Raw genomic sequence first — 12919 nt, 5'->3', positions numbered from 1 at the left:
ATTAAAACCCTAGTCTCTCTGCCAAAGTCGGTTCTCTTTCTCTGTCAGGCTGCCTATGACTACTGAAAATACAAACAGAAAACCAACAAAAAACAAACCCTAAAACTCAAAGCGCATACTCTTTCTACGATGACAGAATTCTCTTATTCAAAAAGAAACCATTTGAAGAAACATACGTAGCGCTAAGCTTCAGGAACCTAGGCTTGAAGCCTGGCTGTACTTGTTAAACAGGGGCCACGATCCATCTTACGGAGGAAACATCTAGTCTCTCACAATTCAGTACACGTGACCCCTGAACAAGGCACGTTTGAACTGCATGGGTCCACTTATACGCAGGTATGTTTCAACAGTAAATGCCTCAGCACTTCCCCGTCTGCAGTTGGACAAGAGTCAACAGCATGATGTTAGCTAGTTTGCTTGTTTAATAGTTGTTTCTCTTCAAGCTGGGGAAGTTCCTGTCTATTTGCAGTTTGCTGAGAGTTTAGATCATGAGTGAGAATCAGGTGTTACTGAATGCTTTTTCTGTGTCAATTAATATGATCCTATGATTTTTCTTCTTTAGGCTTTTGACGTGACGGATTACACTGATTTCCACTGAACCAGCTGTGCCTATCTGGAATAAACCCCACTTGGTCATCGTGTATAATTCTTTTTACATGTTGCTGGATTTGCTAGTATTTCTTTTAGGACTTTAACGTCTAAGTTTATGAGAGAATTGGGGCTGTAGTTTTCCTTTCTTGTAATGTCTTTGTTTTTGGAATCACTTGTTTTAAAAGTGACTGTTTTTAAAAAATGGTAATTGAGATAAAAAATCCACATAATATAAAATTCCCCATTTAAACCATTTTTCAGGGTATGATTCAGTGATTTTTCGTATATTCACAGTGTTGTGCAATCATTATGGGGAATGTTCTACTTCTAGAACATTTCTCTCACCTCCAAAAGAAACCCATACCTCCAATCCCCTTAGCCCCATCCCTGAGGAACCCCTAACTGATTTCTGTGGCTATGAATTCTCCTATTCTTAACATTTCATATAAATGTAATCATATGATGTATGGTCTTTTCTTTCACTCAGCATGTTCTCAAGGTTCATCCACATGGTAACGGGTATCAGCACTTCAGTCTCTTTTTGTGGCCAAATAAGAATCCACTGTATTGATAAACCATATTTTGTTTACCCATTCATCCATCTGTGAATATTTAGGCTGTTTCCATTTCTTGGCTATTGTGAATAAGGCTGCTATGATATGGACAAACACCTGTCCCTGCTTTTATTTCTTTTTGGGAATAAACCTCACTTGGTTGTGATGTACTTCCCTTTTTATATATTGCTGAATTTGATCTGCTTTACTTCTGTTTAGATTTACTTGATTCTATTTTCATGGGGGATGCATGGATACTATGCATGCCTTGTTCACTATTATAATTTTCAGTTATTGGAACACAGTAGGTACTCAATAATTGATCAGTGATACATAAAAAAACACTAAAGAATAAACCCATAGGGATGGTGATGTACACACTGCTATATTTAAAATAGATAACCAAAAAGGACCTACTGTATAGCACACGGAACTCTGCTCGATGTTATGTGGCAGCCTGGATGGGAGGGGAGGAATACACGTATGTGTCTGGATGAGTCCCTTTGCTGCTCATCTGAAGGTATCTCAACATTGTTATTGGGCTATGCCCCAGTGCAAAATAAAAGGCTCAAAAGGAAAAAAAAAACTAGTTATTAAAGGAGAAAAAAAAAAGAATAAACCCATAGGGAAATGAATTTTTGCTCAACATCTAGAAACGAAGAACTTAATGCTGAGAATTTTCTAAAATCAGGAGGGGTTGCTATGTCTAAGGATACCTCAACAGGAGAGGCCGGATGATCATGAATGAGGTCACAAGATGTGGATGAAATGACCTCTAAGTGTTCCAAGGTCTACTTCTAATATTCTGGCCCCTGCCCCTGTTGACCTGGAGGCAACACTCCTCAGTGAAAATTTGCTCCTGATCTGCGTTATGTAAATGGTCTATGGAACAATGCCAATGTTGAAGACACAATAAAACCCGAACGCCTTCCCTGAGACAATATGAACCTTTCAGAACCGTTACCCAGAGCTGGAATGAGCTCCGTGGAAAGCAGCTCACTTCCAAGCCCGGCCCTGCTCTCCAAGTCTGCTGCAGGGTCTGCAGGCAGCGGGGTGGAGCAGGGAGACCAAGGACAAAGGCCATGGGTGCTGGAGTCACATGGGAACTGGACGGGCTCTGCAAGCTACCGGCTACGGGACTGCATGCCAGTCAGCCGATCTCCTCAGGCCTCTGCTTCTTGATTCAAAAACCGGGATAATATTCACCACAAAGCACTGCAGAGCTTTGTTCCCAGTAACTGTTGTAAAGTTAAATCCCGTCTTGTGAAATGTTCTTCAAGGAACATTTCAAAGTCGAAGGCAATGAAAACACTACTCTCATTCCTACCTTGATAGTTTTTCACAGGAGTCATCTTGTTATAATCTTCTGATAAAATAAACTCCTACAAAAGAGAAGGAAAATATTATGCAAAAAGAAATGCTTTACGTGAATAAACATGTTTGGTAAAAATTGGATTGTATAAAGCAAACATCATCACTGAATTACATCTAACATTAGTATTTTGCCAATCAACTCAGCATTTTCTGTACCCCTCTAAAAGTAACAATCATAATTATGATCCAATGCAATTATCGTGATTTTTAACCTTACAACTCTGAAATTGATTTTTTTTTTTTTGAGTATACATGAGAAGAAAACTGGATCAAGTTCAGAGTTTTGATCCAGGTCAATTTTGAAGGTAAATCCGATTCAAATTACTTTTTTTCTCGGTGGTACCACAGCTGAAATTTTGCAAGTCTCTGGCCAGAGATCAAACAGGATGGTAATGCTCTACTAGGAAAATAAGATAGCTATTTTAAAGATTCTGTTTCCGATAGCAGTCTTGTTTCCCAGTACAACAAGCTTCTCAAGGCTGCATCTTACTCATCCCTGTGCCCCACAGCACCTGACAGTGCTTTGGCACAGTAGAGAGTCAATAAATAGTGAAAAACAAATATGTAAAAGGTGTCTCCCAATCTGATGAGGTTAGTTTCAGTGTCAAATTTACTCAAAATGATCAGTTTCTATATAACACATTGTACATACTCTTTTTGAAGACACAGAAGAGGTGATTTTGTGTTTATGTTAGCCTACTTCATCTAAGCACAAAGACCCATATGTAGAAGCCACTCAAAGGTATATAAGTTCCAGCCAAGTTTTGAGTCCTTTAACTTCTTTCAAATGCAAAATCTGAAAGCAGCATTTCAAATTTTGAAATGTCCATATTTCTTTTTTAAAAAATATAAATTTATTTATTTTAATTGGAGGCTAATTAGTTTACAATATTGTATTGGTTTTGCCATACATCAACATGAATCTGCCACGGGTGTACACATGTTCCCCATCCTGAACCCCCCTCCCACCTCCTTCCCTGTACCATCCCTCTGGGTCATCCCAGTGCATTCTTAAACAGTATATTTCCATATATTCTTAAACAATAGGCTGTCAAATATAAGGAAAACTGCCAAGAGTAATAAATTGAAGTCTTTATGGGAACTGAAAAACAGAACAATGAATCTTTTCAAAACATTTGGAGGCTTTCAGAATTGCTCCTTGATGACTTCAAGAAAGGCGGTAGGAGGACAGATGTACAGACGCGTGACTTGCAATCTGGGTATTTACTGAATTCATATAGTTTCTGTGGGTTTTCAGAGGTACATAATTACACTGCTTTTGCAATAGGTGCCACAAAGTTAAAGTATAAGGTGATGTGAGAGGATAAACACCTTAACAAAGTCCCTCTGGGTATTGACTCTTCCACCCCAGCCCTCCTTAAGAAGCTTATCTGCAAATGGGTTTTCTTCACCATGTTTTTCTCAGTAATAACATTATGCAACTTGTCATTTTTTAAATTCATTTCATTATTCCTTCTAGGAGTGGCATAATATTCATTTCTGGTTTCTGAAGAGCTAGGCTCACTATTGAAGAGAGCAGACTAATTTTTAGAGAAGTCAAGTAGTTTTCCCATAAGGAGATTGTTAAGTGTGGGTAAAAAGGCACGTACGTATCTGAGCAATGGTTCACGACCACCCTTAACCCCCGGCAAGAATAGCTCAGCTCTGGGCCCCATTCTTTATTTATATTTATTACTGGAGGATAATTGCTTTACAATGTTGTGTTGGTTTCTGCTGTACAACAAAGTGAATCAGCTGTCAGTTCAGTTCAGTTCAGTCGCTCAGTCGTGTCCGACTCTTTGTGACCCCATGAATCGCAGCACGCCAGGCCTCCCTGTCCATCATCAACTCCCGGAGTTCACCCAAACTCATGTGCATCGAGTTGGTGATGCCATCCAGCCATCTCATCCTCTGTCGTCCCCTTCTCCTCCTGCCCCCAATCCCTCCCAGCATCAGGGTCTTTTCCAGTGAGTCAACTCTTCGCATGAGGTGGCCAAAGTATTGGAGTTTCATCTTCAGCATCAGTCCTTCCAATGAACACCCCGGATTGATCTCTTTTAGGACAGACTGGTTGGATCTCCTTGCAGTCCAAGGGACTCTCAAGAGTCTTCTCCAACACCACAGTTCAAAAGCATCCCCATACTTTAAAGCATCTCAAATTTCCTATCATACACACAAAATGTATTTCTTAAAGACAATCGCTATTCGGGCAAGTGTTCACTGAGTTCTTACTGTGCATGTTATTTTGAATACATTGAAAGGGTTCTTTAGCTTGGGCAAAAGGTACATTAATTCCTATCAGAGACAGGCAGGATATAAAATAAAACAACTTGATGCAGATTTGTGTTTAGGGTTAAGATATATATATATAATAAAATTCTCAGTTCACTGCATAGGTGAATTTAATTTCTGTTCATTTGTTTTTCCTATGAAAATAGATACATAATCATGGAGAAAATTTCAGAAACTGTCATTTTTTTTCATTATTACTTTCTTGATCAAACAGACAATTTGCTATTCTAGGAAACATAAGGCTGATAAATATTTAAAAGCTCCTTATGATACTATTTCTCAGAGATAATTATTATGAAAAGTATTACTGGAATATGTAATAAAACAAAATATTAATATCATTTAACAATACTATTTTCTGGTAACAAATCATGCGCATCGTTCCATATGAGTACATACTTATCGACTTCAGTCTTTTTAACGACTGCATAGGATGTGCTGGAATGTTCTTCTGTTGACAAATGTCTATATTATTTTCAGTTTTCCTTATTAAAACAACAGAGACCTCCGTGGTGGTCTAATGGCTAAGACTCCGTGCTCACAATGCAGGGGGCCCAGGTACAACCTCTGATCAGGGAACTAGATCCCACCTGCTATCACCAGAGTTTGCAATCTGCACCTAAAGATCCTGCATGCTGCAACGAAGGTCAAAGGTTCTGCGTGCCACAACTAAGACCCAGTGAAGACAAATTTAAAACAACAGAGGACTTCCTTGGTGGCTCAGTGGAGAGGAATCTGCCTGTGGATAACACCTAAGCCTGTGGACCATGTCCACTGAACCCGCGAGCGGCAACTGCTGAGCCGGTAATCAACCACAGCCACTGAGCCCGGGTGCTGCAAATACCGAAGCCCGTGCGCTCTAGGGCCTGTGCTCTGCAACCAGAAGCCACTGCAAGGGGAGGCCTGTGCACTGCAACGAAGACCCAGCACAATCCAAAACAAGTAAATTAATTTTAATAAAAGACATGCACATTTAAGATTATTTTATCCATCCTTCTATCCTCCCTCATTTATTTTTATTTTTAAGAACATTTTTAGATTCCCAGCAAGATTGCGAGGAAAGTACAAATTTTCTCATAAAGCCCTTGCCCCCACACATGCACAGCCTCCCTCTTTACCAACATCCCACCAGAGTGGTACATTTGTTAGACTGATGACTTATATCGCACATCATTATCACCCCAAGTCCACAGCTTGCACTAAGCTTTACTCTTGGTGTTCTAAATTCTGTAGATTTTGACCAATGTAAAATGACATTATGTCTGGCATTGGAGTATCAGAGTATTTTCACTGCCCTAAAAGTCCTCTGTGTTTTGCCTAGTCATCTTTCTCTCCAGCTTAATCCCTGGCACCACAGAGCTATTCACTATCTCCAAAATTTTGCCTTATCCAGGTGGCCATATAGTTGGAATCACGTTAAGCAGCCTTTTCAGGCTGACTTCTTTTACTCATTAATACCCATTTAAGTTTCCTCCATGTCTTTGCTTGGCTTGATTGCTCGTTTCTTTTAGCTCTGAATAATATTCCATTGACAAGATGTACCACAGTTTACTTATCCATTCATCTACTAAAGGATATCTTGGTTGCTTCCAGGTTTTGGCAATTACAAATGCAGCTGCGGCTTCTCCCCTAGCTCAGTCAGAAAAGAACCTGCCTGCCAATGCAAGAGACACAAGAGATGTGGGTCGGGAAGAGCCTCTGGAGAAGGAAGTGGTAACCCACTTCAGTATTCTTGCCTGGAAAATCTCATGGACAGTCCCTGGGGCTGCAAAGAGTCGGACACGACTGGAATTAAACCATCACCAAATGACTGCAGGCAGGTTTTTGTGTGGGCGTACTTTTTCAAATCCTTTGGGTAAATTCCAAGGATTGGTGGCTGGCTGGTGGGACTGCACTGAATCCACAGATCAAATAGGGAAGAACTGAGATCTTGACAATATTGAGTTTTCCTATGAACGCGGAACACCTCTTTATATTTAGTTCTTCTTTAATTCACCAGAGGTTTGTGTTTTTTTTCCATATATATCTACATATTTTGTTAGATTTGCACTCAAGTGTTTCATCTTTCTGGATGCTAGTGATATATATATATTTTAATTTCAATTTCTACTTGTTCATTGCTGGTATACAGGGAATGACTGACTTGTATATTAACCTTGAATCCTGAAATCTTAATGTTGTTGTTCAGTTACTAAGTCATGTCCAACTCTTTGCAACCCCATGGACTGCAGCCTGCCAGGCTTCCTTCCTTCACTATTTCCCCGAGTTTGCTCAAACCATGTCCACTGAGCCAGTGATGCCATCCAACCATCTCATCCTCTGTTGCCCCGGGTCTCCTCCTGTCCTCAATCTTTCCCAGCATTGGGGTCTTTTCCAGTGAGAAACCTCAATAAGACTGCTCATTAGTTCCAGGAGGTTTTGGGGTTTTTTTGTTTTTTCTTTTTTTTACAATTCTTTGAGATTTTCTACATAAATCATCATGTTATCTGCAACAATGATAGTCTTAATTCTTCCTTCCCAGTCAATATACATTTTATTTCCTTTTTTGTTTTTAATCTTATTCCATGCACTAGAGAACTCTTAGAACAATGTTGAAAAGAAATCATAAGAAGGAATCAACTTTGAAAAGAATTATTGCCCTTGCCTGAAATTTGATTTTAGGGAAAGCTGCTGGGTTCTCATCACATCTGTCTTAATGTTCACTGTAATAGCTGAGCATACAAATCACGCAGTATATATATGGAAGAGGTTAGTAATTATCTCCACTCTCTATCTCAATCCTTTGAGACAGTGCTAACAGTCTATTGTATCATTCCACATGTTTTTTTCACCCTAAAGAAAACCCTTATGTAAATATATAGGGTTTTTTTTTTTTCTGGTTTGTTGTGTAGTATAAAAATAGGATCATATTATACACATTATTCTACAATTTGTTCTTTTCATTTGTAATATATCAGAACTATCTTTCCAGGGCAAAACACACTCCAAAATATGGATATTCCATATTTTGTTCAAATATCTTTCATCAAATGGACATTCTGCTTGTTTCCTATTTTCTACTGTTACCACAATACGGCAAGAAATGTCTTCAAATGTATAAACATATGAACTAACGCATATGTTGCAAAGATGCTGGATGAAAGATTGTGTACACTTAATATTTGAATACGCTCTGCCAGATCACTTTGTAGAAGTACGCAGAATTTCATTTCCCCACCATCTGGCCTTCATACGAAAGCCTACTTCCCCATATCTCATCAGCATTAGGTATTACTCATCTTTTCAAATTTTTTGCCAAATTAACATACAATTATCTATTTTATAAATATAAATATATACATATAAATATATATTTATATAAATAATATGCATTATCTTAATGGCTTATGAGTCCGAGCACTTTTTCTATGTTTATTTGCCATATACATTTCTTGTTTTAGGAATTTCGTCTTCAGATTCTGCTGCAGCCTGGTTTCCTTAAAAGTTGAGTTTGAGGTGAAACTTAAGTGCTGTTTCCTAGTTTGCAGATGTGGTATCCGTGGTCTGAGTGAGAGAGAAGCAAAGTGAAGCAGAAAAAGATGAATGGTGTGTCACTAACTTGGGCTGTGCTTCTTGAAGAAGCTCAGCTGGTTCTCCAGAGCACAACAGGTCTCTGGACAGACAGAACAAACAAACACCAGAGTTTGGAAGAATCCACTGGAGAGCGGGGTAAAGAGGGAATTTATCTACCAACTCTCTGCTTCCTTGCTTTAAAATCTGATTATATCTCCACCAAACTCACCTTCCCCCTCTTTCTAGAAGGCTGGGTTGCCTATTCCTTGTTAGTAGTCACTGGGGGAAGCCAGATTTTAGGCCTTTCAAGGGCTATATTTCATACAACTCAGAAAGTCACCGCAGAACCAGAGAGCTAGCTAGCTTCCGTCAGTTTTAGTTTAAAGATAGCAAAGAACAGGGTAGGTAAGAGTTCAGACCTCGGGCACTGGAACCAAACTGTCTGGTTAAAATCCCAGCTAAAACATATACTAGTTACATGATCTTGGGGAAGTTAGTCAGGATTTCTGTGCTTCAGTTTTCTTCTCTGTAATAGCCTCATAAGACTGCAGTGAGGATTAATTAATATTTATGAAATATTTAAAGCAGTATCTGGCACACGTTACCTTCAGAAAATGAATCAAGCATCTTACCTTTTAAAAAGGCTGCTTTTCGGCCTTTTGGCTAAGATCAACTGTGGTATGGGGGCTTCTCAGGTGGTACAGTGGTAAAGAATTTGCCTGGCAGTGCAGGAGAGGAAAGAGATGCAGGCTCAATCCTTGGGTCAGGAAGACCCCCTGGAGCAGGAAATGGCAACCCGCTCCAGTATTCTTGCCTGAAAAATTCCATGGACAAAGAGGAGTCTGGTGGGGTACAGTCCATGGGGTTGCAAAGAGTTGGACATGACTGAGCAACTGAGCACACAAAGCTCGTAAAAAAAATCTTCTGGAATTATAATAAACAACTCTGATTGAAGGATTAGAATTCAACTAGAAAATCAGGAACTCCCAGTCCTTTAAAAAATAGCAGCTTTTTGACAGATATTCCAATTTCTTTATTTAAAATTAATTTTAACTGGAGTACCTGGTGGCTCAGACGGTAAAGCATCTGCCTGCAATGCAGGAGACCCGGGTTCGATCCCTGGGTTGGGAAGATCCCCTGGAGAAGGAAATGGCAGCCCACTCCAGTATTCTTGCTTGGAAAATCCCACGGACAGCCTGGTAGGCTACTGTCCATGGGGTCGCAAAGAGTTGGACACGACTGAGCGACTTCACTTCTTCACTTCTACAGCTGATTTACAATGTTATGTTAATTTCAGGTGTACAGCAAAGTGAACCAGTTACACATATACATATATATATATCCACTCTTTTTTAGATCCTTCTTCCATATAGGCCGCTACAGAGTATTGAGTCGAGTTCCCTGTGCTATACAGTAGGTCTTTATTAGCTATCTATTTTATATATAGTAGTATATATATGTCAGTCTCAATCTCCCAGTTTATCCCTCCTCGTCTCCTTTCTCCCTTGGTAACCGTAAGTTTGTCTTCTACACCTGTGTTTCTATTTCTGTTTTGTGATATCATATGGTATTTGTCTTTCTCAGTCTGACTTACTGCAGTTCAATCGCTCAGCCAAGTCCAACTCCTTGCAACCCCATGGACTGCAGCACGCCAGGCTTCACTGTCCATCACCAACTCCGAGAGCTTACTCAGACTCATGTCCATCGAGCCAATGATGCCATTCCAACCATCTCATCCTCTGTCGACCCCTTCTCCCACTTTCCAATGAGCCAGTTCTTCACATCAGGTGGTTAAAGTATTTGGAGTTTCAGCTTCAGCATCAATCCTTCTAATGAATATTCAGGATTGACTTCCTTTAGGATGGACTGGTTGGATCTCCTTGCAGTCCAAGGGACTCTCAAAAGTCCTCTCCAACACCACAGTTAAAAAGCATGAATTCTTTGCCGCTCAGCTTTCTTCACAGTCCATCTCTCACATCCATACATGACCACTGGAAAAACCATAGCTTTGACTAGACGGACTTTAGTTGGCAAAGTAATGTCTTTGCTTTTTAATATGCCATCGAGGTTGGTCATACCTTTTCTTCCAAGGAGCAAGCATCTTTTAATTTCATGGCTGTAGTCACCATCTGCAGTGATTTTGGAGCCCCGCAAAATAAAATCTCTATTTCCATTGTTTCTCCATCTACTTGCCATGAAGTGATGGGACCAGATGCCATGATCTTCGTTTTCTGAATGTTGAGTTTTAAACCAACTTTTTCACTATCTTCTTTCACTTTCATCAAGAGACTCTTTAGTTCTTCTTCTCTTTCTGTCATAAGGGTGGTGTCATCTGCATATCTGAGATTATCGATATTTCTCCCAGCAATCTTGATTCCAGCCTGTGCTTCATCCAGCCCAGCATTTCGCATGATGCACTCTGCATATAAGTTAAATAAGCAGGGCGAAAATACACATCCTTGACATACTCCTTTCCTGATCTGGAATCAGTCCATTGTTCCATGTTCAGTTCTAACTGTTGCTTCTTGACCTACATACAAATTTCTCAGGAGGCAGGTCAGGTGGTAGTCCCATCTTTTTAAGAATTTTCCACAGTTTGTTGTGATCCACACAGTTAAAGGTTTTGCAGTAGTCAATAAAACAGAAGTAGATGTTTCTGTTGGAGAAGGAAATGGCAACCCACTCCAGTATTCTTGCCTGGAGAATCCCAGAGACGGAGGAGCCTGGTGGGCTGCCATCTATGGGGTCGCACAGAGTCGGACACAACTGAAGCGACTTAGCAGCAACAGCAGCAGATGTTTCTGTGGCACTCTCTTCCTTTTTCTATGATCCAATGGATATTGGCAATTTGATCTCTGGTTCCTTTGTCTTTTCTAAATCCAGCTTGAACATATGGAAGTTCACAGTTCATGTACTGTTGAAGCCTGGCTTAGAGAATTTTGAGCCTTACTTTGCTAGCATGTGAGATGAGTACAATTCTGTGGTAGTTTGAACATTCTTTGGCATTGCGTTTCTTTGGAACTGGAATGAAAACTGACCTTTTCCAGTCCTGTGGCCACTGCTGAGTTTTCCAAATTTGCTGGCATATTGAGTGCAGCACTTTCACAGCATCATCTTTCAGGATTTGAAATAGCTCAACTGGAATTCTGTCGCCACCACTAGCTTTGTTTGTATGATGCTTCCCAAGGCCCATTTGACTTCACGTTCCAGGATATCTAGCTCTAGGTGAGTGATCACACCATCGTGGTTATCTGGGTCATGAAGATCTTTTTTGTATAATTCTTCTGTGTATTCTTGCCACCTCTTCTTAATGTCTTCTGCTTCTGTTAGGTCCATACCATTTCTGTCCTTTATTGGGCCCATCTTTGCATGAAATGTTCCCTTGTTATCTCTAATTTGCTTGAAGAGACTTCTAGCCTTTCCCATTCTATTGTTTTCCTCTATTTTTTTGCGCTGATCACTGAGGAAGGCTTTCTTATCTCTCTGTGTTATTCTTTGGAACTCTGCATTCAAACGGGTATATCTTTCCTTGTGTCCTTTGCCTTTACCTTCTCTTCTTTTCTCAGCTATTTGTCAGGCCTCCTCAGACAACCGTTTTGCTTTTTTGCAATTCTTTTTCTTGGGGATGGTCTTGATCACCGCCTCCTGTACAATGTCACGAACCTCTGTCCATAGTTCACCAGGCATTCTGTCTATCAGATCTAATCCCTTAAATCTGTTCATCACTTCCACCGTATAATCATAAGGGATCTGATTTAGGTCATACCTGAATGGTCTAGTGGTTTTCCCTACTTTCTTCAATTTCAGTATGAGTTTTGCAATAAGAAGCTGATTTCATCCAGTATGAAAATCTTTAGGGCCATACATGCTGCTGCAGATGACATTCTTTCTTTCTGTTTTTTCTTACATTAAAATTTTTCTTTCTTTATTTCTTTCTTTTTGGCTGTGCTGGGTCTTCGTTGCTTTGCACGGGTCTTCTTTAGTTGTGGTAAGTGGGAGCTACTCCTCATTGGAGGACGCAGGCGTCTCATTTTGTGCTTAGCAGATGTAGCACGTGGACTCAGTAGTTGTGGCTCATGGGCTGAGCTTCTCTGTGGCAAGTGGAATCTTCCTGGACCAGAAATCGAACCTGTGTCCCCGGCATTGGTAGGCAGATTTCTATCCACTAGGCCACCAGGGAAATCCTATATCATTGTTTTTAATGGTTGAGTGATATTCCATTGTCCTATATCACTCTATTTATGGCTGAGTAATATTCCAGTGTGTTTGTGTGTGTGCGTGTGTGTGTGTGTATCACATATTCTTTATCCATTTTAATGTTTTATCCATAACATTATCCTAAATGTTCATTGTAGATTGCCTTATGTCCTGGTTATTGCAAATACTGCTGCACTGGGGTGCACGTATCTTTATGAATTATGGTTTTATCTGGATACATGCCCCAGGAGTGGGATTACTGGATCATCTGGAAGCTCTACTTTTATCTTTTTAGAAAACCTCCACATTGTTCTCCATAGTGGCTGTACCAATTTATATTCCACACCCCCTCCAGCATT

The 12919-nt window shown here is 40.0% G+C and overlaps 1 protein-coding gene across 2 annotated transcripts in view; it reads right to left on the bottom strand.

Annotated features, from left to right (window-relative positions):
- WDFY2 (WD repeat and FYVE domain containing 2) overlaps positions 1–12919 on the bottom strand; it is a 178555-nt gene that overhangs the window by 46801 nt on the left and 118835 nt on the right. For both annotated transcript variants that reach the window (XM_052650136.1, XM_052650138.1), the window contains exon 4: positions 2473–2527. In XM_052650136.1, coding sequence (XP_052506096.1) covers positions 2473–2527 — 55 coding nt within the window. The remainder of the gene's footprint in view (positions 1–2472; positions 2528–12919) is intronic.

Source organism: Budorcas taxicolor, chromosome 12, assembly GCF_023091745.1.
Source record: "Budorcas taxicolor isolate Tak-1 chromosome 12, Takin1.1, whole genome shotgun sequence".
Lineage (NCBI taxonomy): Eukaryota > Metazoa > Chordata > Mammalia > Artiodactyla > Bovidae > Budorcas > Budorcas taxicolor.
This window is presented reverse-complemented; position numbering and strand designations above follow the sequence as displayed.